This window comes from Somniosus microcephalus, chromosome 3 (genome assembly GCF_052327205.1).
Source record: "Somniosus microcephalus isolate GS21.2 chromosome 3, FLI_Smic_1.0, whole genome shotgun sequence".
In the NCBI taxonomy this organism is placed as follows: domain Eukaryota; kingdom Metazoa; phylum Chordata; class Chondrichthyes; order Squaliformes; family Somniosidae; genus Somniosus; species Somniosus microcephalus.
Genome location: NC_140989.1, coordinates 78,127,577 through 78,150,411, shown reverse-complemented (window position 1 = coordinate 78,150,411; position 22,835 = coordinate 78,127,577). Strand labels below are relative to the sequence as shown.

The window sequence follows — 22,835 nt, the reverse complement described above, 5'->3', positions numbered from 1 at the left end:
GCCGGCTTTGCTCGCGATGCCTTAATTCTGAGAGTGAATTTTTAAAGCGGTTGTAGATTGTTCAGCCCGTCGACTGCTTCTTTTATAGACAGTCATTTCTTGTAGCTAGCTTCCTTCTGCTTTTTAAAAATAAAATTCTCCCCATCTTAAGTTGCTTAATGGTAGAGCTGTGTTAATTTCTGGGCCTAAGGTAAGAGTGATAGTTTTTTTTAAATGTCTACTAATAACATTTTCTTTAACTCTACCCTTGTCTTTATTCCCTGTGTTCCCTTTTATGTTTCAACTGCTCTTGTTTGCGTTTGCCTCTTTCACTTCTTTGTCTCCAGCCTGCTTGCCATCTGCTCGGAGTAGTCTGGTATGTGGAAATTGTCTCACATGTTTTAGTCCAGTAGCCAAACGGTGTAAGCAGCCTTATTCAAGGTGATCTTCAGTACTTCAATTGCTCCTACCATCAACATCCTTGTAATGACTGCTGATGTTTAAAATACAAAAATCAATACCTACTTGATTGACCTCAAAATGTAATTTAAGTCAGATATAGTAGTGTTCAAAAATAAACCAACAGAATGAATGAGGCCATAGTGTTCCGTGGCGCTGTGGTGTATCCACTTAAAAAAACAAAAACATTTTTTATGTTTAATTAAAAGATTGTGTAGGTTTTACTGCTCACAGGTACATCATAACTTAATTCTTTTCCTCTCCATCCTCCCAGTTTAAGCAAAGATTTTTTAAAAGCTGCTGATTGTTTCACACTCTTGGCTTAAATCTATTGTCCTAAAGTAAAGTTTTGTAAAGTTATAATGGCTCCAAATAACAATTTGAAGAAGCGCACTAGAGTTTTGGTGCAAATATTTTCTCCTATTATCTAATCTGCCCGTTAATCTTTGCCACGCGAAGGTATAAATAATCATTGTTTGCAGATTCAGCATTCTTTTGTTACTTTTCAGTGGTCTGTTGTTAATCATGCCTGTACATTGAGAGTACTGCATTTGAAACCTGCAGTGCTGCATTCAGTCTATCGTGTGCCTTTCCACTATGACCCAGTAATTGGTGTGCCTGAGTTCTCATTATACCCACATCCTACAATACATCAAATCCCAGTGTACTTTATTCAAGGTTTTAAAGGTGCAGCAACCCATTTTAGTGAGGTGGTTTATATTTTTTGTCCTTTTTGATGAATCGGCAGTAATTCCAATTGAAACTTTATTAATGAAAGTGGACATTTATCATGGTTCATCTTATATTTTGTACTTAATCAAATGTACTGTTGCAATGAATTTACAAGTTAAAATCGCATTACAGTATTTCTTTATCTGCTGCAGAATGCTAAGCTTAAAAAAGGATACATTTCAGGTTTGTGTAAAAACTGGTTAACGTGATCTGCTGATATTCATGAGCTTGGCCGAGAGGATGAAGAATCCATTATTGGGATAAATCCATTACCCTTTGATTGTTTTTTATAAAGCTCAGTACAGGTACATGATATGCCTTGTCTTGCAGACGGGTACCTTCTTTAAGGATGATGTCAGCATTTAGTAAATGCTATTTGTGACCATATTTAATTTCTTCTGCAGTCATGAGATCTGGGTAATAGCGGTGCTTCATAGAGTAAAATGTGGTAAGCTGGCTGAGAAAAGTTAAGGACTTTATTGTGGATAACACAGTTGTGACTAATTCTAACCCTTTTTAAAACCAGTGTATTTGTGAACCAAATGCGGTCCTGCATAGGATTAAAAGAGCTGTATGTCATTGTTGAAATCAGTAATTTGATTCCAGAACCCATCAGTTTGTTTGATGATTTACAGCAGTGATTTCATTGAGTTGACCTCCCCTAACATTGCCAGCACTGCCATTTTGGATTCTGAATTTTCACTAGTCATCTGTGCAGTTTGTAACCAAGATCTTTATTACAAGATCATAATTGTCCATAACTTAAACTTTTTGGGGGGGAAAAAAATCCTGCTGCTGATCGAAACAGTTAGGATGTAAGCATTCAAGCAATTCCTTCTTTAATTAATGCACATAATTCATTTTAGCCTTTTTTTTCTTTTGTAATTAAAACATTGTGATTTGCACAACACACAGAACTGATACAAGATGAATGTCAGTAGTTAATTCAAACCCAAGCATTGAGCCACTTGCCATGAGAAATCGAATTTATATAAAGAACATTCTAGCTGCGAGAATCCAATTGTGTAAGGTGTTGATAGTGAGCGTTTCCTGAGAGACGCTTGCCCTGAACAAGAGCTAAACACTGAGACCAAGTGCACGACCAGACAGGTATGTGAAAATTAATTTTTTATTTAAATCTGGAGAGGAAAGAAGCTAAGGGAATAGTAATGGCAAGATCAGAAGCTAGCCTAATGATTTGGAATATACTGGATCTGCAGAATTTTCAGAATGAATGAAGCATCAGAAAGTTGTGTTGTTTGAGCAAGGGCACACTGAGCTTGAGGACCAGCTGGCTGCACTCGAAACATACGTGGGGAGGAAGCCGCATTCTAGAAGGTGTTCAACCCACAGAGAGAATTAGTGAAGCAGAGGAAGAGAAGTGGGTGACCGCCTACAGGAGGAAGAGGCAGGAGGACCTTTACAGAAAACCCTAAGTGTTTAATTCTTGTCCAGGCTGTATACCCTCCTGTGTCCTTCCATCCTTGTTCTCTGTGATGAGAACAAGGTTGGAGGTACAGGAGAAATGAACCAAAAGTAACATGATATCATGGAGCAAGGGGTTACCCAAGAGGGAAAAATAGAGACAGTAGCCAATGGAATAGGGGAGTTATAGTTGTGAGCAATTCTACAACTAGAGGAATAGATGATTTTGCAGCTGTGACCAGGAGTCACGAATGGTGTCTCCAAGGTGCTAGCATAAAGGATGAAATTAAACACTTGAATAAATTCCTGAAAAGGGAGGCAAACCAACAACTAGTTGTAGTTAACGAAAACCCAATAAGATGGGAAACAGTTAGATGTAGGTTTTAGAGAGTTTGTTGAGTTAGGCTCTAGACTAAAGTGCAAACTACAAGGGTAGTAATTTTAGGATTAGTCCTGCTGGATAAGTTAGAGAAAAATAAATTGGATGTGGCAACAAGTAAAAGAAAATGAAATAGCTTGCATTTATATAGCACCTATCATGACCTCGGAACATCCCAAATGCTTTGCAGCTAATTAAATACTTTTTTGAAGTGTAGTCACTGTTGTAATATTGGAGATGCAGCAGCCAATTTGAGTACAGCAAGCTCCCACAAACAGCAATGAGATAATGAACAGATAATCTGTTTTAGTGATGCTGATTGAGATAAATATTGGGCAGGCTACCAGGGACAATTCCCCTGCTCTTCACAAAGTGCCCTGGGATCTTATACGTCCACCTGAGAGAGCAGATGGGGCCTCAGTTTAATGTCTCATCTGAAAGATGACACCTCCTTCAGTACTGCACTGAAGTGTCAGCCTAGAATTTGTGCTCAAGTCTCGAGCAGAGCTTGAACCCACAGCCTTTTGACTCCCAAGGCGGGAGTGCTAAGACTGAGTTATGCTGACACCATGGTAGAAAGATGGCGTAGAAAGGAAGGCTTCACGTCCCTAGGGCATATGGGCATGTTCTTGGGCAGGACGAAGTTGTGCTAAAGGGAAAGACTTCATGTGAATTGAGCTGATATCCATATCCATGCAGGAAGGGTAGATAGGCAGTGGGGGAGAATTTAAACTAATGCCGAGGTGGTGGTGGTGGGGGAACAAAGAGAGCAGATCGAGAAAGAGGGAAAAATAAACTGTGATGTAGATAGAAAAAATTCAGAAGCTAGATGTTTAGGTACAGAGTAATGGCTGGCAATGACCGTTTATGTGCAGACATGTACAGCAGGTAGCTGTAGTGGAGTGGCGCATAAGGATATGACTAAACAGTATGGTGGGGCTGGGGGGAATGGATGTCTCCATGTTTGATATATAAAATAAAGAAAGAAAAACTTGTATTGACATAGTGCCTTTCATGTCCTCAGGTTGTACTGTACTACTTTATAGCCAATGATGAATTACTTCTGAAGGGTAGTCACTGCTATGCAGGCAAATGTGGCAGCTAGTTTTGTACAGCAAAGTTCCACAAACAGCACTGAGATAATGATCAGTTAATCTTTTTTTAAGTGGTGTTGGTTGAGGGATAAACATTATCCAGGACACCATGAGAACTGGCTTGATGTTCAAGTAGTATCATGGGAACAAGCAGACCGAGCCTCAGTTTAACATCTCATCTAAAAGCCTATACCTCCAACATTGCAGCACTCTCTCAGTACTGCACTAAGGTGTCAGCCTAGATTATGTGCTCACGACCTGGAGTAGGTCCTGACCCCATGACCCATCTGACTTGAAGGTAATGTACCCAGAAATGCAACTGCAAATAACTTAGAAACTTTAAAAAGTGACAGACTGTTTGTTTGTTTACAAAGACATTATTCAATGCCATAAATTGTCAAAATGCATTGGAACACTTGTCTAATGTAATGAAATGACGTTGCTTTTCTAACAGAAAATGATAAATCAAACACTTTGACATTGTGGAAGTCACTTAGAATTTTAACATTGTCATTACATTAGACAAGTGTCCTAATGTGTTGCAGTCTTCTTTTCAGTTCGCTTGTTGTTAGTGTCTTGTCTTGAGGCCCCTCCAGGGGGCCGATGTTCCTGTCCTCAAGTGTTTGGGTATTCCATGATGTGAAACCAAGATTCCATTTACTTGTCCCAGTAATTGATAAAGGCTTTCTATACACTACTGTAAAGAGTAACTTCAGTGTTTTCCCATTCACTCCTTCACAAAGAAACTCATCCAACATCTCTGCAAGGCTCTGATGAGATGTGCAATCTTATTGGGTACCTGGTTATATGAAGAAAATAATGTAATGTAACCATTTTGATTTGTAAAATTGTTATGTGGGGATTGTAATTTCTTTTATGCATTTGTGCAAAAGAACAATTGTGTTTTGTTGCTGGGAGCTATCCACGACCTGCAGCCTGACTACAGCAATAGAATTAGTATTTGTTGATGTGCTACTTAGTCATGTGAACCAGCGATGTCCTTCAGGGTGAAATGGTGGTCTGTGTCTCATGGGCGATATACTATTTGCTTAGATTCAGTTGATCCTATTTTATGTTTGTGTTGACTGTACTGATGTACATTCAAGATCTGTGACTGCAATAAATCCAGTCCAAATAAAATCAACTAATGGATTGGAATCATTTCACTCAAGTTTGCATCTATCAAAAGAGGATGTATTTTATAAAGTGTGTGCTGCTAAAAAAAAAAATAGCTTCCTGCTGAACGTTTACTCTCTGGAATTGTGTACTATTTTCTGACTAGCCCCCTCGAATGATAGATGTAGCCAGTATATACTTATAGGTGAAATAAAACTAGAATTTTTTTTTTTCATATTCCTTTTTGATAACTGCATATTTTGTTGTAGGTCGTTTTGACGAGACTGTGATTGAAAACAGAAGACAATGCGCTGAAGATCTCCTGCAGTTCTCTGCTAATATCCCAGCCTTGTACAACAGTAAACAGCTTGAAGATTTCTTTAAGGTACGTGCCATTTATGCTCTGTTTTTGTCAAAGTAATGTTGGAGAAGGACTGTAATGAAACCTGTTTGTCTTGATCCTGTATTCGTTTTGCACACATGTGTATATTACCCTCCCCCACTGTGTATAGTTTCACTTCCTCTTTCCCGACTAACCTGGGAGGTTCCAGGTCTTGGCTCTTGGCTCCACCCCTGACTTCTCTTACATAAAGATCCCAGGATCTGTATGACTCATTCCTGTGAACCAGTCGGCGTGTTGAGATGTTAGCTCTGATCTTAGTGATTAAATGCCAACTTGTTTAAGCCTATAACTTCTAGTTTTGTGGTTATTGAAGGCCCATCAATTTTAATCACTAAAGAATACTAGGATGGATCGACTCATAAAACCAGAGCGTCTGGACTTGGATCCACATTCTGCTGAAGCATCAAATCAATTTGGACACTGGCTCAAATGCTTCGAACTCTTCGGGGGGGCCTCATCCGCTAGCGAGGTAGATAAACTGAGTCTACTGACTACTCGCGTAAGTCATCGGATTTATTCGTTCATCCGGGACGCCACCTCTTACACGGAGGCCATCACTATCCTGAAGGCCCAATACCAGAGGCCGGCAGCAACCAGAGGAATCAATGGACGATTTTTTACAGGGCCTAAAGGACCTGGTCCGGGACTGTAACTGCAAGGCCGTGACGGCCAACGCGTACTCTGACAAATTGGTCCGCGATTCCTTCATCACAGGCCTCAAATCGAATTATATCCGGCAGAGACTGCTGGAGAAGGAGGTCCTGAACTTACAAAAGGCAGTGGCCACTGCGCGATCGCTGGATGTGGCCCAGAGAAACTCTGACTCTTATTCTTCCGGCCATGCGGCCCTCACCGCCTCGTGCGCGCCGAGGGGGCCGCCATCTTGGAATCAGCCATCTTCCCCATCCAGGTCTCAGACCAGCTCTACGCCGCCGGAGTCCCCACACAGAAGTTCACCCAGGAGTCCTACTACAGCGGCAATGTCTCGAGGCCCGAAATGCTACTTCTCTGGCCAGGCCAAGCACCCCAGACAACGATGCCCAGCGAAGGACGCTACATGCTTCAAATGTAAGAAAAAGGGGCATTTTAGCAAAGTCTGCAGGGGGAATCTGATTTCCAACTCTGTCACCGCCTCGTGGGTGCAGTGCGGGCCACCATCTTGGGATCCGCCATCTTTTCCCAACTCAACGGCCGCCCAGGGCCCAACAGTGGCTTCGATCACGGTGGATCAATCCAGGCCACACCCGTTGACAAAATCCATGATGGACATACAGGTAAACGGGAATTTAACGAAATGTTTAATTGACTGTGGGAGTACCGAGAGTTTTATCCACCCTAGCCTGGTACGGCGGCACTCATTAACGGTAACCCCTACACGGAGCAGAATTGCTATGGCTGCTAAGCCCCACACTTCGGACATTTTGGGCTACTGTGTGGTAACACTGACTGTAAAAGGCACGGACTACAAGGATTTTAAACTCCTCGTGATGCCAGAACTCTGTGTTAATGTAAATCTTGGGCCTGGACTTCCAGTGCCACCACGAAAGTGTCACGCTAGCATATGGCGGGTCCCAGCCGCCACTCACAGTCTGTGGCCTATCAACCTTAAAAATCAGCCCGCCCTCTTTATTCGCTAATCTCGCTCCGAACTGTAGGCCCATAGCGACCAAAAGTAGACGGTACAGTCTGGAAGACAGACACTTTATCAAGGCGGAAGTGGACAGACTCCTGCGGGAAGGCATTATTGAATGCAGTACCAGCCTGTGGCGTGCCCAAGTAGTCATAGATAAAAATAGCGAAAAGAAACGGATGGTAATTGACTACAACCAGACTGTTAATATTTATACCCAGCTGGACGCCTACCCTTTACCCCGCATATCAGAAATGGTCAACCAGATTGCGCAATACCGAGTCTTCTCGACTATCGACCTCAAATCCGCGTATCACCAGCTCCCCATTAGAACGGAGGACCGCCCATACACCGCCTTCGAGGCGAACGGGCGCCTCTACCATTTTCTCAGAGTGCCCTTCGGAGTAACAAATGGGGTCTTGGTCTTCCAACGTGAGATGGACCGCATGGTTGACGAGAATAAACTACAAGCTACCTACCCCTATCTGGACAATGTCACTATTTGCGGGCACAACCAGCAAGACCACGATCTAAATCTTGCGAGATTTTTAAAAACTGCCCTAAAGCTGAATCTAACCTACAACGAAGACAAATGTGTCTTCAACACAACCCGTCTCTGTATCCTCGGCTGTGTGGTGGAAGATGGGGTAATTGGACCGGACCCTGACCGATTACGCCCCCTAAAGGAACTGCCCCTGCCACACAATCCCAAAGCTTTAAAAAGGTGCCTGGGATTTTTTTCGTATTATGCCCAATGGGTGCCCAATTACTCTGATAAGGCCCGACCCCTCATTAAATCGACGTCCTTTCCCACTATCAGCTGAAGCTCGGGAGGCTTTCACCAGTATTAAACAGGACATTGAAAGGGCTGCAGTGTGTGCAGTGGACGAATGCATTCCCTTTCAAGTCGAAAGCGATGCGTCAGACTTTGCCTTAGCTGCGACCCTCAATCAGGCTGGGAGACCTGTGGCCTTCTTCTCCCGAACCCTTCAGGGACCTGAAATCAGACACCCTTCTGTCGAGAAGGAGGCACAGGCTATAGTGGAGGCAGTGCAGCACTGGAGACACTACCTAGCCGGCAAACGTTTCACCCTGCTCACCGACCAGCGGTCGGTGGCTTTCATGTTTAATAACAAACAAAGGGGGAAAATCAAGAATGACAAAATACTCAGGTGGAGGATCGAACTATCCCCGTTCGACTATGATATTCTGTACAGGCCGGGAGCCCTTAATGAACCCCCAGATGCCCTATCGCGGGGAATGTGTGCCAGCATTCATACGGACAAATTACAGGGTCTCAGCAATGACCTCTGTCACCCAGGGGTCACCCGACTATACCATTTTATAAAGTCCCGCAATCTGCCCCATTCCATCGAGGAGGTCAGGGCAATGACCAGAGCCTGCCGCATCTGTGCGGAATGCAAGCCTCGTTTCTACAGGCCTGACCGTGCACACCTTATCAAAGCCACACGGCCATTCGAGCGCCTAAGTCTGGACTTCAAGGGACCCCTTCCCTCTGCCGACCGTAACGTATACTTCCTCAATATCATTGATGAATATTCCCGCTTCCCCTTCGCCATTCCCTGCCCAGACATGACCAGTGCCACGGTCATCAAGTGTCTCTGTAATCTATTCTACATGTTTGGCATGCCGAACTACATACACAGCGATAGGGGGACGTCATTCATGAGTGACGAGCTGCGCCAGTTCTTGCTCTCGAAGGGGATAGCCACTAGCAGAACCACTAGCTACAACCCCCGGGGTAATGGGCAAGTGGAAAGGGAGAATGCTACTGTTTGGAAGGCTGTCACGTTAGCCTTAAAGTCAAAAGGCCTTCCGACCTCCCGCTGGCAGGAAGTCCTCCCAGATGTGCTCCACTCCATAAGGTCTCTGTTATGTACTGCCACTAACGCTACCCCTCACGAAAAGATGTTCGTTTTCCCCCGGAAATCCACCTCGGGCATATCTCTACCCGCGTGGCTGACATCTCCGGGGACAGTACTATTGCGGAAGCACGTGAGAGGCCATAAAACGGACCCCCTTGTGGAAAAGGTACAGCTCCTCCATGCAAACCCTCAGTACGCCTATATCGAATACTCTGACGGGCGAGAGGACACTGTTTCCATAAAAGACCTCGCTCCCTCGGGGAGCGGAGAGAACGATGGGAGACTACCCGATGAAGACCTACACTACAAAGAGACAGGACGCCCAGAGGTATCAATACCCAACTTTAACCTGGAGGACACTGCAGATAACCTGGAAGACACTGCGGAGGCCCGGACAGCGGAGGAACCAGAATCCACTCCCCTAGAGGCACCCCAACCGGCTTTGCGCCGATCACTGAGAACTGCAAAACCTCCTGACAGACTCACTTATACCAACTTTTAAGAAACATCACCCCGATGGACTAAATCTATAGAAGGGGTGAATGTAATGAAATCTGTTTGTCTTGATCCTGTATTCGTTTTGCACTCCTGTATATTACCCTCCCCCACTGTGTATAGTTTCACTTCCTCTTTCCCGACTAACCTGGGAGGTTCCAGGTCTTGGCTCTTGGCTCCGCCCCTGACTTCTCTTACATAAAGATCCCAGGATCTGTATGACTCATTCCTGTGAACCAGTCGGCGTGTTGAGATGTTAGCTCTGATCTTAGTGATTAAAAGCCAACTTGTTTAAGTCTATAACTTCTAGTTTTGTGGTTATTGAAGGCCCATCAAGGACGGTGGCATAGTGGTTAGCACTGTTGCCTCACAGCGCCAGGGACCCGGGTTCGAATCCGGCCTCGGGTGACTGTCTGTGTGGAGTTTGCACATTCTCCCCGTGTTTGCGTGGGTTTCCTCCGGGTGCTCCGGTTTCCTCCCACAGTCCAAAGATGTGCGGGTTAGGTTGATTGGCTATGATAAATTGACCCTTAGTGTTAGGGGGATTAAATACGTGGGGTTACAGGGATAGGGTGGGATATGTGTTGGTGTAGGGGTTACGGGGATCGGGTGGGATATGTGTCGGTGCAGGCTTGATGGGCCGAAATGGCCTCTATCTGCACTGTGGGGTTTCTGTGATTCTGTGAAAACAATCTGCAGCTTGATGTGTATGTAGTGTTTTTGTTTTACTGTCACCGGGAGGTCAATTTACCGACAAGTTCGGTGTCCTTTGAGACGACATTAGTTGTGATCTAAGATCACATAACCCAGTGGGCCACGAGAAGGCTGTCATTATCCACTCCATGTATATATTGTAGAAATGCTGTTGATAACGAAGAGAAATCTTGGCGTTGGATTTTAAGGAGAGCTGGGCGGTGAAGAGACAGAGGGGTTTAAGAGAGGCATTTCCAGAGAGTGGGTCCTAAGTGGCTGATGGCATGCTGGTGGGTGGCAGGGGGAAGCATAAGTGACCAGAGTTGGGGAAAGAGAGAGTGTAGGTGAGTGTGGTTGTAGGCTGCAGTACAATATGATGATGGTCATTGAGACCACCAGGGGTATCTATCATGAAGGGCTGTTATTGAAATCACCTAATGGGTGTCTAAAATGACAGCTGGGTGCTCTCTCTCCCTTGCATTTGTTTTGTTGTGTTCTGCATCAACTAAGAGAAATGACTGGCTTTAATGAAAATGGCAATTTTAAATCCCATTTTTCATTTTAGATGTTAAAATAGATGTCTGCTTCTGAATTTTAAAGTATTCCCTTTTGTTTTGTGCTGCTTGCACTCCATGTTTTGATCACCATGTCAGTGTGCAGCAAATCAGGAATGCAAACCATCTGTTCTTTTAGTGTGCGTCTTGTGCTCCTGTGGGACCTTGTAGGCCAGGACTTAGCAGCTGTGTGGCAACTTCAGTTTCAGTAAAGGTAAACAATGCAATTGACAATGATGGCTGTAAAATGGTTTGGGCCTTTTATTAATGGTTAATTGTCAATTTTGGCACTTTACTGTCCTTTTTAGTGTTCTAGTGGTGACTTCAACAAGAAAAGGTCATTTCAAGGCATGCAAGTTTATCACAACATTCTTTTAACCTTTGTCCATTGGTCACTTTAAACACCACATTAGGTTTAAAGTTTAAATGCTCAAGCGCATTTGGAATGCTTCCTCTATCTTAGATTGCAGGAAGTAAATTAGGAGCAGATGTTTTGAAAAGAATGTAGTGGTGATATATTTTATGTTTTTTATTTCCTAATTGTCTTAATATTTTTAAATAGGAGAATCTGCAGCAAGTATTAATGCATGTGTTGAAAGACCAAAATTAATTTGGGCCTCATTTTTGAGCCCTGAAACTCCAGCTTTAGAAATGTGAAAATCCAGGCATTGTAACCTCCACCGTTAATCTCCCTGCCAATCCACCTTCTAGAATTTTAGAATAGTCTACTCCGCTTAATTCAAAGCAGTTTTTTGTTGGTTGAAAAACTTCAAATTATTCAGTAGTATGAATTAAGCAATCTTACAGGAGGCTTTTTTGTAAGATTTCAATTCCAATGAACAGGTAATTCAAATTAAGAAACTTTAAGAAATAGACTGTAAACAAGTAGGCGCAGAAACATTTCGACAGGGGCTATACTTTATTGGTAGTCAATTTGCTAGCAGATCCAGGGGAAGGAATGCTGTAACTTTTTTTGTTAGACTGGAATCAAAAAAGTTTTTTTTGCTCAGCATTGGCACTGAAGAACAGCTGTTCCGATTTTGAAGTGAAGCAGCCTTGAAAGAATTCTGTTTTATGAGGCAGATGGCAGGACACTGAAGACGCTATATAAAGAAAGCTCTCTTTCTCTTTCCCCCCCCCCCCCCCCTCCCCCCTCCATTCTGGTTTGTATGCAGCTAGCAGCAGTGCTCTGGTGTGTCCCGTGTGGCCTAATTCTGAGTAAGAAAGAGTAAATATTGTCATCACTCAACCTGCAGTGTTTGTTATGAGGGAGATTTATTGATCAGCCTTTGTAGTCCTAACCCTTGAGGTTACTATTAAATATACATTGTGCCAGGTATCCCCTGAGTTCTTTATGTATATTTTAACACTGTTTGAAAGGATTCACTTCTTTGTTATAGTAGATGACATCAGGAATATTCAGAAATGTGTATTCAGAAGTGATCTGATGTAGAGCTTATCCAAAACCATTTTACCTTGTAGGGAGGAGGAGAATGTGATTTACCCACTAAAATTAATGCTGTAGCAATCCAGCTGGAATCTAAATAAGATCCCAGCAGTGAAAAGAACTGTGTTGTATGACTTGGCAGCGTTCTGTATCTAAAGGTACACACTGGGGAGAATTTGATGCCTGTTTCATAATCTCTTATATTATGGTATAGGAAGTTGTGTATTTGAATCCACTAGTGTACAGCTAAGACATCTAGTGCGCTATGCATTGTGTTTGGTCTGAATGGTATGACTATTAATTTCCATTTCATGTTGAGTGCTAATTTGTGATTGTTTGATTTATTGAATACAGGTGAATGGACATTATAAATGTCCAAAGTACAATATTTAAGTTTTTTGTTCTAATCTTGGATCAGTATAATGATTAGTAGATAGCATAAAATCTAAATGTTTTTAGTCCCATGGATATTTTAGGTAGATATTATGCATGTACATTTATTGGTGATCCATGCTGCATTTCCCCCCACAGTTAAGTGTCCTTTAAAATCCACCTGCTCTGTGTTGAATGTTAAAATTAAGTGGTCTGTTTAAATGCATTCTTGTATGTCTTTTCTTCACATTGGAGGGACTTGCCAGGAAATAGTTTAATAATTATTGCTAAATTTAATTCCTGTGGAATGAGGTATGAACCTAGTGAAGTTGCTACACTACACAGGGCTACCTGCGTGCTAAGCACCAAAAGCAGCAGCAGCAACAGACAGAGCTAAGTGGTCCCACAACCAACACATCAAAGCAAATCTCTGCGGCCATACCACATCCAGTCAAGACTGGTGGTAAACAACCAGGCAAAGAACAAGAGCAGGAGACTCCATGAACATCCCCATTCTCGGCCATAGTGGAGCCCAGCACCTGAGTGCAAGAGACAAGGGTGAAGCGTTTGCAAATGTCGTCAACCAAAAGTGCCGAGTGGGTGATCCTACTCTGCCTCCTCCCAAGGTCCTCGCCATCACAGATGCCAGTTTCCAACGACTGGGCACAGCAAAGGCTATGGGTCCTGACAACATCCTGGCTGTAATGCTGAGGACCTGTGCACCAGAACTACCTGCTCTCCTAGCCAAGCTGCACAAGTACTGAAATTCCAGAGGTGAGATGTGAGCAGCTGCCATTGATAATGTAGCTTTTGACTGAGATACTAATTGAGTGCATTGTATCTGTCTTGACCAAGGAAGAAGATGCTGCCAAAGTCATAGTGAAAGAGGAGGTAGTTGAGATACTGGATGGGATACAAATTGTTAGAGGAGGTACTAGTAAGGCTGGCTGTACTGAAAGTAGATAAGTCACCAGGACCGGATGGGATAAATCCTAGGATACTGAGGGAAGTAAAAATGGAAATTGTGGAGGTACTGGCCATAATCTTCCAGTCCTCCTTGGATACGAGGTGGTGCCAGAGGACTGGAGAATTGCAAATGTTACACCCTTGTTCAAAAAAGGGTGTAAGGATAAACCCAGCAACTACAGGCCAGTCAGTTTAACCTCCGGTAGTGGAGAAGCTTTTAGAAACGATAATAAGAACATAAGAAATGGGAGGAGGAGTAGGCCATTTGGCCCTTCGAGCCTGCTCCGCCATTCAATGAAATCATGGCTGATCTTCTACCTCCTCTCCACTTTCCTGCACTATCCCCATATCCCTTGACTCCCTTAATAACCAAAAATTTATCGATCTCCATCTTGAATATACTCAATGACTGAGCCTCCACAGCCCTCTGTGCTAGAAAATTCCAAAGATTCACCACCCTCTGAGTGAAGAAATTTCCCCTCATCTCAGTCCTAAATGGCCGACCCCTTATTCTGAGACTGTGACCCCTGGTTCTAGACTCCCCAGCCAGGGGAAATATCCTCCCTGCATCTACCCTGTCAAGTCCTGTAAGAATTTTGTATGTTAAAATGAGATCGCCTCTCATTCTTCTAAACTCTAGAGAATATAGGCCTAGCCTACTCAATCTCTCCTCATAGGACAATCCCCCCCCCCCCATCCCAGGAGTCAGTCTGGTGAACATTCGTTGCACTCCCCTCTATGGCAAGTATATCCTTCCTTAGGTAAGGAGACCAAAACTGTACACAACACTCCAGGTGTGGACTCATCAGGGCCCTATATAATTGCAGTAAGAATCCAGGACAAAATTAACAGTCACTTAGACAAGTGTGGATTAATTAAGGAAAGCCAGCATGGATTTATTAAAGGCAAATCGTGTTTAACTAATTTGATTGAGTTTTTTGATGAGGTAATAGAAAAAGTTGATGAGGGCAATGCGGTTGACGTGGTGTACATGGACTTCCAAAAAGCATTTGATGAAGTGCCACATAATAGGCTTGCCAGCAACGTTGAAGCCCATGGAATGAAAGGGACAGTGGCAGCATGGATACGAAATTGGCTAAGTGACGGGAAACCGAGAGTAGTGGTGAACGGTTGTTTATCGGACTGGAGGAAGGTACACAGTGGGGTTCCCCAGGGGTCGGTACTCGCACCACTGCTTTTCTTGATATATATTAATGACTTGGACTTGGGTGTACAGGGTGCAATTTCAAAATTTGCAGATGACACAAAACTTGGAAGTGTAGTGAACAGTGAGGAGGATAGTGATAGACTTCAAGAAAAGGACATAGACAGGCTGGTGGAATGGGTGGACACGTGACAGATGAAATTTAATGCAGAAAAGTGCAAAGTGGTACATTTTGGTAGGAAGAACAAGGAGAGGCAATAGAGTTACACAGCACAGAAAGAGGCCCTTCGGCCCATCGTATAAACTACAGGGTACAATTCTGAAGGGAGGGTGCATGAACCGAGAGACCTGGGGGGTATATGTGCACAAATCTTTGATGGTGGCAGGGCAGGTTGAGAAAGTGGTTAAAAAAGTATATGGGATCCTGGGCTTCATAAATCAAGGCATAGGGTCCAAAAGTTATGATGAACCTTTATAAAACACTGGTTCGGCCTCAACTGGATTATTGTGTCCAAATCTGGGCACCGGATTTTAGGAAGGATGTGAAGGCCTTGGAGGGTGCAGAAAAGATTTACAAGAATGGTTCCAGGGATGAGGGACTTCAATTACGTGGATAGACTGGAGAAGCTGAGGTTGTTCTCCTTAGAACCGAGAAGGTTGAGAGGAGATTTGATTTGAGGTGTTCAAAATCATGAGGGGGTCTAGACAGAGTAGATCGAGAGAAACTGTTCCCATTGGCGGAAGTGTCGAGAACCAGAGGACACAGGTTTAATGTGATTGGCAGAAGAACCAAAGGTGGCATGAGGAAAAACTTTTTCACGCAGCGAGTGTTTAGGATCTGGAATGTACTGTCTGAAAAGGTGGTGGAGGCAGATTCAATCGTGGCTTTCAAAAGGGAATTGGATAAGTACCTGAAGGAAAAAAAAATTGCAGGTCTATGGAGAAAGGGTGGGGGAGTGGGACTAGCTGAAGTGCTCTTTCAGAGAGCCCGCATGGGCTCAATGAGCCGAATGGCCTCCTTCACCATTCTATGATTCTATGACTGAGTGTGGCACCAAGGATCCCTAACAAAACAAGTCAATGGGGTTCAGAGAGAGAATCCTCCAATGTCATATGTGATATAAAGGAAGATGGTTGTGGTTGTTGGAAGCCAGTTATCACAGCCTCAGGACATAAACATGTGCAGGAGTTCCTCAGAGAAACATCTTCAGCTGAGAAATCACCTGGGCCTGATGGCCTACATCCTAGGGTTCTGAAAGAGGTGGCTGCGGAGATAGTGGATGCATTGGTTGTGATCTCCCAAAATTCCCTAGATTCTAAAATGGTCCCAGGAGATTGGAAGGTAGCAAATATAATCCAGCTATTCCTAAAAGGAGGGAGAGAGAAAACCGGGAACTACAGGCCAGCTAGCCTAACATCAGTCATCAGGAAAATGCTGGAATTCATTATTAAGGAAGTGGTATCAGGACACTTGAAAATCATAACACGATTAGGCCGAGTCAACATGGTTTTATGAAAGAGAAATCGTGTTTAACAAATTTATTAGAGTTTTTTGAGGATGTAACTAGCAGGGCAGATAAAGGGGAACCAGTGGATGTAGTATATTTTGGATTTCCAAAAGGCATTTGATAAGGTGCCACATAAAAGGTTGTTGCGCAAGATAAGGGCTCATGTGGTTGGGGTAATATATTAGCATGGATAGAGGATTGGTTAACCAACAGAAAACAGAGTAGGGATAAATGGGTCATTTTCAGGTTGGCAGGCTTTACCTAGTGGGGTGCCGCAAGGATCAGTGCTTGAGCCCAATGTGTTCTCTTTTTAGCGCGCGGTCCCTTCAAATTTTCACGCATATGTGGTTTCTTCCTTGTAGAAGCCGGTGAGCGGTCTGCACGGGACCTTCAGACCGCTGTGCAGCCAGGCAGCTCTTCATTGCTGGGGCCTCAGCTATTTACAATCTATATTAGTGACTTGGATGAAGGGACCGAGTGTAGTTTGCTGATGATACAAAGCTAGATGGAAAAGTAAGATGTGAGGAGGACGCAAAGAGCCTGCAAAGGTTAAGTGAGTGGGCAGTAAGGTGGCAGATGGAGTATAATGTGGAGAAATGTGAGGTTATTCACTTTGGTAGGAAGAATAGAAAAACAGAATATTTTTAAATGGTGAGAAACTATTAAATGTTGGTGTCCTCGTACAGGAAACTGAGTTAGCGTGCAGGTACAGAAAGCAATTGGGAAGGCAAATGACGTTGGCCTTTATTGCAAGGGGTTTGGTGTAAGGAAGTCTTGCTAAAATTGTATAGGGCTTTGGTGAGAACACACCTGGAGTACTGTGCACAGTTTTGGTCTCCTTATCTGAGGAAGGATGTACTTGCCTTAGTGGCGGTGCAACGAAGGTTCACTAGATTGATTCCTGGGATGAGGGGGTTGTCCTATGAGGAGAGATTCAGTAGATTGGGCCTATACTCACTAGTTCGCTCTAAGTCCCACTTGCCTATCTCCCCTGTGCTTGTTGACCTACATTGACTCCCAGTTAAGCTACACCTCGATTTTAAAATTCTCATCCTTGCTTTCAAATCTCTCTCTGGCCTCGCCCCCTTCTTATCTCTCTAATCTCCTCCAGCTGTATAATCCCCCATGACCTCTGCGCTCCGCCTATTCTGGCCTTTTGAACATCCCCGATTTTAAATGGTCCACCATTGGTGGTCGTGCCTTCAGCTGCTTAGGTCCTAAGCTCTAGAATTCCCTCCCTAAATCGCTCCGCTTCTCTTTCCTCCTTTTGAGACGCTTCTTAAAACCTACTTCTTCAACCAATCTTTTGGTCATCTGCCCTAACATCATCTCCTATGGCTTGGTATCAAATTTCTTTTTTGATGACACTCCTGTGAAGCGCCTTGGGTCGTTTTATTACGCTAAAGACGCTATATAAATATATAAGTTATATTCTTGAGTTTAGAAAAATGAGAGGTGATCTTATTGAAACATATAAGATTCTGAGAAGGATTGACAGGGTAGATGCTGAAAGGTTGTTTCCCCTGGCTGGGGAGTCTAGAACTAGGGGCATAGTGTCAGGGTAATGGGTCAGCCATTTAAGACTGAGATGAAGAGGAATTTCTTCACTCGGAGGGCTGTGAATCTTTGGAATTCTCTACCCCAGAGGGCTGTGAATGTTGAATCATTGAGTATATTCAAGGCTGAGATAGATAAACTTTTGGACTCTCGGGATATGGGGATTGGGCGGGAAAGTGGAGTTGAGGTCGAAGATCAGCAACGATCTTATTGAATGGCAGACCAGGCTCAAGGGGCCGAATGGCCTACTCCTATTCCAATTCTTTTATTCTTATGTTCTTATGATTCATCAATAACTTTCCCTCCATCATAAGGTCGTGACTGTTGACTGATGACTCCGCTCCATTCACAACTCCTCTGATAATGAAGCAGCCCATGCCAGCTACAGCAGGACTTGGATAACATCCAGGCCTGGGCTGAGAAGTGGTGGCACATAAATGGCAAGTAATGACCATCTTGAACAAGAGAAAGCTCGGCCATCTCCTCTTGACTTTCAACAGTACCAACATCGCTAAGTCCCCCACCATCAACACCTTAACTGGACCAACCATAGCAACGTAGTGGCTGCAAGAACAGGGCAATGGCTGCAATAATGGGGCAGAGGCAGGATAAACTGTGGCAAGTGGCTCACCTGACCCCTCAAAGTCCCTATAAGACTCAAGTCAGGAATACTCTCCACTTGCCTGGATTGTTACAGTTGCAACAACATTTAAGAAGCTTAAAATCATCCAGGACACAGCAGTTTGTTTGACTGGTGCCCTTGCCACTGGACTCGATATTCATCACCTCCACCACTGTAGCTGCAGTATGTACAATCTACAGGATGCACTGCTGCATCTTGCCAAGGTTACTTCGACAACACCTTCCTCCCGCCCTCCTTCTCTCTACCACTGAGAAGGGCAAGAGCAACAATGTTATTGGAATATGATCATCTTCAAGTTCCTAATGGTTTAAGAAGTAGGCCCACTATCTCCTTCTCTGGGCAACTAGGATGAGCAATAAATGCAACCTTCCCATTGTTGCCCACATCACGAGCAAATTATTATAAAAATGTCCGCATGGCCCTCTGTTTTAACAGCTCCATTCTAAAAGTCTTGCCCAACTATTTTTGTGACTGACTGTGACTATTCCAATCTCGCCACCTGTTTGTGAAAAGGGGACACCAATATAGTGGCTATTGGGAAAATACTTGCATTTACATAGCATCTTTCACTACCTCCCAGAGTTTCACAGGTGAACTGTAATCACTGTTCTAATGGAGGGAAATGTGACAGCCATTTTTGTGCACAGCAAGATCCCACAAACAAGATGATAAATGACCAGATGATCATTTTGGTGGTGTTGTTTGAGGGATACATGTCCGCCAGGGTATCAAGAGAGTTCCCCTGCTCTTCTTCAAATAGTGTCATGGAATCCTTTTGTGTACCAAAAAGTCAGACAGGGCCTCAGTTTAACATTTCTAACAGAGCAGTAAATGCTCAGCACTGCACTGAAGTCCGCCTAGATTATGTGCTTAAGTCTCTGGAGTAGGGCTCGAACCTGCAAACTTCTCACTTGGAAATGAAAGTGCTACTACTGAGCCAAAATTAGCGCCTTTGTAACATTCATTGTAGCCGTTGCACTATAAAGTTACAGATAACACGGCCTGTGGTTTTTCATTGCTACCCTCTGCTAAAATTTCTTGTGCTGCATCTTTGTCTCTCCGTCATGCTTTTTTGTATAATGCCACTGAAACTGAGAAAGTTATTTTGGCAAAAACCTGTAAGGGTGGTAAATGTTAGATTTTGTGAGTACTGAGGTGGTATTTACATGTGTGCTGTAGGCTGTGCACTATTGACGAGCAAGTGATAGCTTTTCTGCAAGTTACTTGCTAACTGACATTGTGAGAACTGTACATTATTTTCTGACTGCAGGGTGGTGAGGGAGGACAAAGTCTCTCTCTAACCACGGCATAAAAATATAACTGTTGCAAATCATTAATTATTTTTAACATTTATGTTCTTTGTCCCTCTTGTCTGATTGACTTTTTTATATAAATGAATACATCTGTTTTTATTTAAAGAGTGTGCGTTTGACCTTTGCCTGATAAAATATGGGGAGTTGAATTAACACACACACACATGACTAATTGGGGGTAATTTTGACTCTGTTATAGTGTAAAATGGCTGATGGCGAATTGGCAGCCCGTTTTACATCTCTCCAGATTTTAATTTAGATTGCCAATTCTCTCTTGCCTGTTTTACATTATCGCACAGTCAAAATTGCCTCCACTGTATCTCAAGATGGAAATTTAACTCCTTCACATACTGGTAATTGAGCTATCTTAGCCATATGTAAGAACGTGTGTGTGTGGGTGTGTGAATATACTGAGAAACTCCCTACGTTTTCATATACAGTAGCTTGTTGATCTTGTTGAATAGTTCAGATAAGTTGCAGGCTATGTGCTGTGCTTCCATCGTCTCTGCCTGGTTGATGGAACATACTTGGGTGCCACCAAGTGACTAGGAAAATTATTGCAGGAGGTAAGGTTTCAATGGCATTTTCTGAATGGTGTTCTAATGCAGTGTAACAGTCAATCTATGATGGGGGAGGGAAGGTGGAAATAATGTTTCTCAGTGTTCTCCTATACAGTGGACATCTCCATTTATGTGGGAATCGAGCTTCATCTACAAATTGCTCTCCGGAGGGAAGGAATAGATTTCCTTTCCTGATGTTCCTCAGCCCCTTTTTCGTAGTGGCAACAGTTCCAAAATTCTTCCGATCATTAGCACTTTCTTTGCAAATATTAACATTTAAAATTGTTCAAACAATTTATTGTGTTGTTGATCTTGGGGTAGAGAGTACTGCAAGTGCAAGGTGCAGAAGGGATGCTGCTATCACTGCAAAGCATAATTGGGGACTTCCTCTGCAGGCCAACTTGAGGTTGAGGTTACAGTGGTTTGAATGTCAACTACACTAAGGGGAAATTTTTTTACAAAATAAAACTAAAAAAGGCCTTGTCTGCTTCCTCAATTGGACATAAAAGATCCCATGACACTAATTGAAGACGAGCAGGGGAGTTCTCCTGGTGTCCTGGCTAATATCTATCCCTCAACCAGCATCACTAAAAACCAATTATCTGGTCAGTTTATCTCTTTGCTGTTTGTGGGACTTTGCTGTGTGCAAATTGGCAACAAAAGGGCAATTAAAGATTTCCGATAGATTGTGCCAATTTGCGCACTGCAAGATCCCACAAACAGCAAATGGGATAAAGTGCCAATTAAAATGTTTTTAATGGTGCCGCTTATGGGATTATTGTTGGCCTGGACACAGGGAGAACTCCTCTGCTCTTTGAATAGCGCCATGGGATTTCTTGCATCCACCTGCTTAGGCGGAAGGGGCCTCTGTTTAACATCGCATCTGAAAGACAGCAATGCAGTATTGTACTGTAGTGTCAGCTGAGATTAAGCTTTCAAATCCTGGGGTGAGGCCTGAACTCTCCCCGCCCCTATCTTCTGACTTGGAGGCAAGAGCTACAATTGAACCAAGCTGACATGTGTTAAACTAGTTTACATTGTTTCTGTTGAAACCAAGGATTTCCATCATTGGTGCAAATGGGCAGACAGATAAAAATGAATCCTATCAAGTGCAAAGGGAGACTCGAAGGGAACCTAGAGTAATAGTGGACATGTCAATGTCCAGACAATATGGTGAGGCAATTGAACATGTTAACAAATTCTGGTATGTATAGTCTGAACAGTCAAATATAAAATACAAAAGCATTCTGGAATTGCACAGGTGGTCAGTCAGTGGGGAAAAAAAAACAGCATAATGTGTTAAGTGAGTACCCTTCTTCCGAGCTGAAAACTGGAAGTCTATTGTAGCAATGAGCCATACAGACCAGGTGATAGAGGGGCCCAGGCTCATCCCCGGTCTGTGCTGAATCAACTGATCTCAGCCTGGGTGAGCTTTATGCCGCTGGACTAGGGAGGGGGGTCAAATCAACCAGAATTTATGCTCTTGATCGCAATTCAGTGACTTCTGCTGGAGAATGTGGACATTCTTCGTGGACCCGATCGGGCTTGGTGTTCTTGATCTATGGTGGAATACCTCCCAATACTCCGTGTCTAGGGTCAGATGTGAAAATTTGCCATCTGGGTGAGGTATTGAAGGACACCCATGTGAACAAGCCCAAGCTGGTGTCAACACCTTTAGCAAAGAAGGTTTCTTTTTACAAAATTAGTAACTGTAAAATAGTTAAAATTTATTGGACCAGACCTGTTTTCCCCCCTCCATACAGGTTTTTGATTTTAGGTCATTCAAAAGACAAATTGGCCTCCTAGCCAGTTCAGGACAAGTACTGATGGAGACCCTGCTTGTGTATGCAGGGATCTAAAATAACTTCCTGGATGTTCTAAAAATCTTTTTAATGAAAATTTGTTGATGTTTTGTTTTGCCATATTACATTTGAAAGTTTACTTTTTAGGATGGTGAAGTTCATGATGGATCAGACCTCATCGGCCCAGCGGATCCCTCGTCGGAGTCCCTGATTGATAGTTTATCAGATGGCAGTACTGAAGGTATGCAGGGGTACCACTCAAAAGCTCGGTCAATGCATGAACATTAAAAAGTGGAACTCTTGGTGGATTCAGGCTTATGTTAAAAAAAAACTTTGATGTCTAAAGTTGTAACTATCTCTCTCCATTTCCCTCAAAAATCACTTTTGCACCTGAAACTTCTGTTTTTGAGTGTCCGGAAATGGTTCCTTTAAGGACCACTGGTTAGACAGCTCCACTCCTAGTACCACTGGTTGGAGTGTGCATGGCCCACACTCCAGTCATTGGCACTGAAAATTGCAAATGGGATTCTGCAACCGGCATAGGACCCCTATTTGCATAAGTAATTAGGATTCCACCTGTTTTGGGCAGGAGTGCTGGTCACCCATTTCGAGGCCCACCTGAAAATCACGTCAGGTGGGGCTCAGGCGGCCAGTGAT

The 22,835-nt window shown here is 43.5% G+C and overlaps 1 protein-coding gene across 5 annotated transcripts in view; it reads left to right on the top strand.

The window, feature by feature from the left end:
- Nucleotides 1-22,835, top strand: part of rps6kc1 (ribosomal protein S6 kinase B1) — a 174,146-nt gene that overhangs the window by 16,524 nt on the left and 134,787 nt on the right. For all 5 annotated transcript variants that reach the window (XM_085981219.1, XM_085981217.1, XM_085981212.1 and 2 more), the window contains exons 4-5: nt 5,454-5,569; nt 22,326-22,419. In XM_085981219.1, the coding sequence (XP_085837345.1) occupies nt 5,454-5,569; nt 22,326-22,419 (210 nt within the window). The remainder of the gene's footprint in view (nt 1-5,453; nt 5,570-22,325; nt 22,420-22,835) is intronic.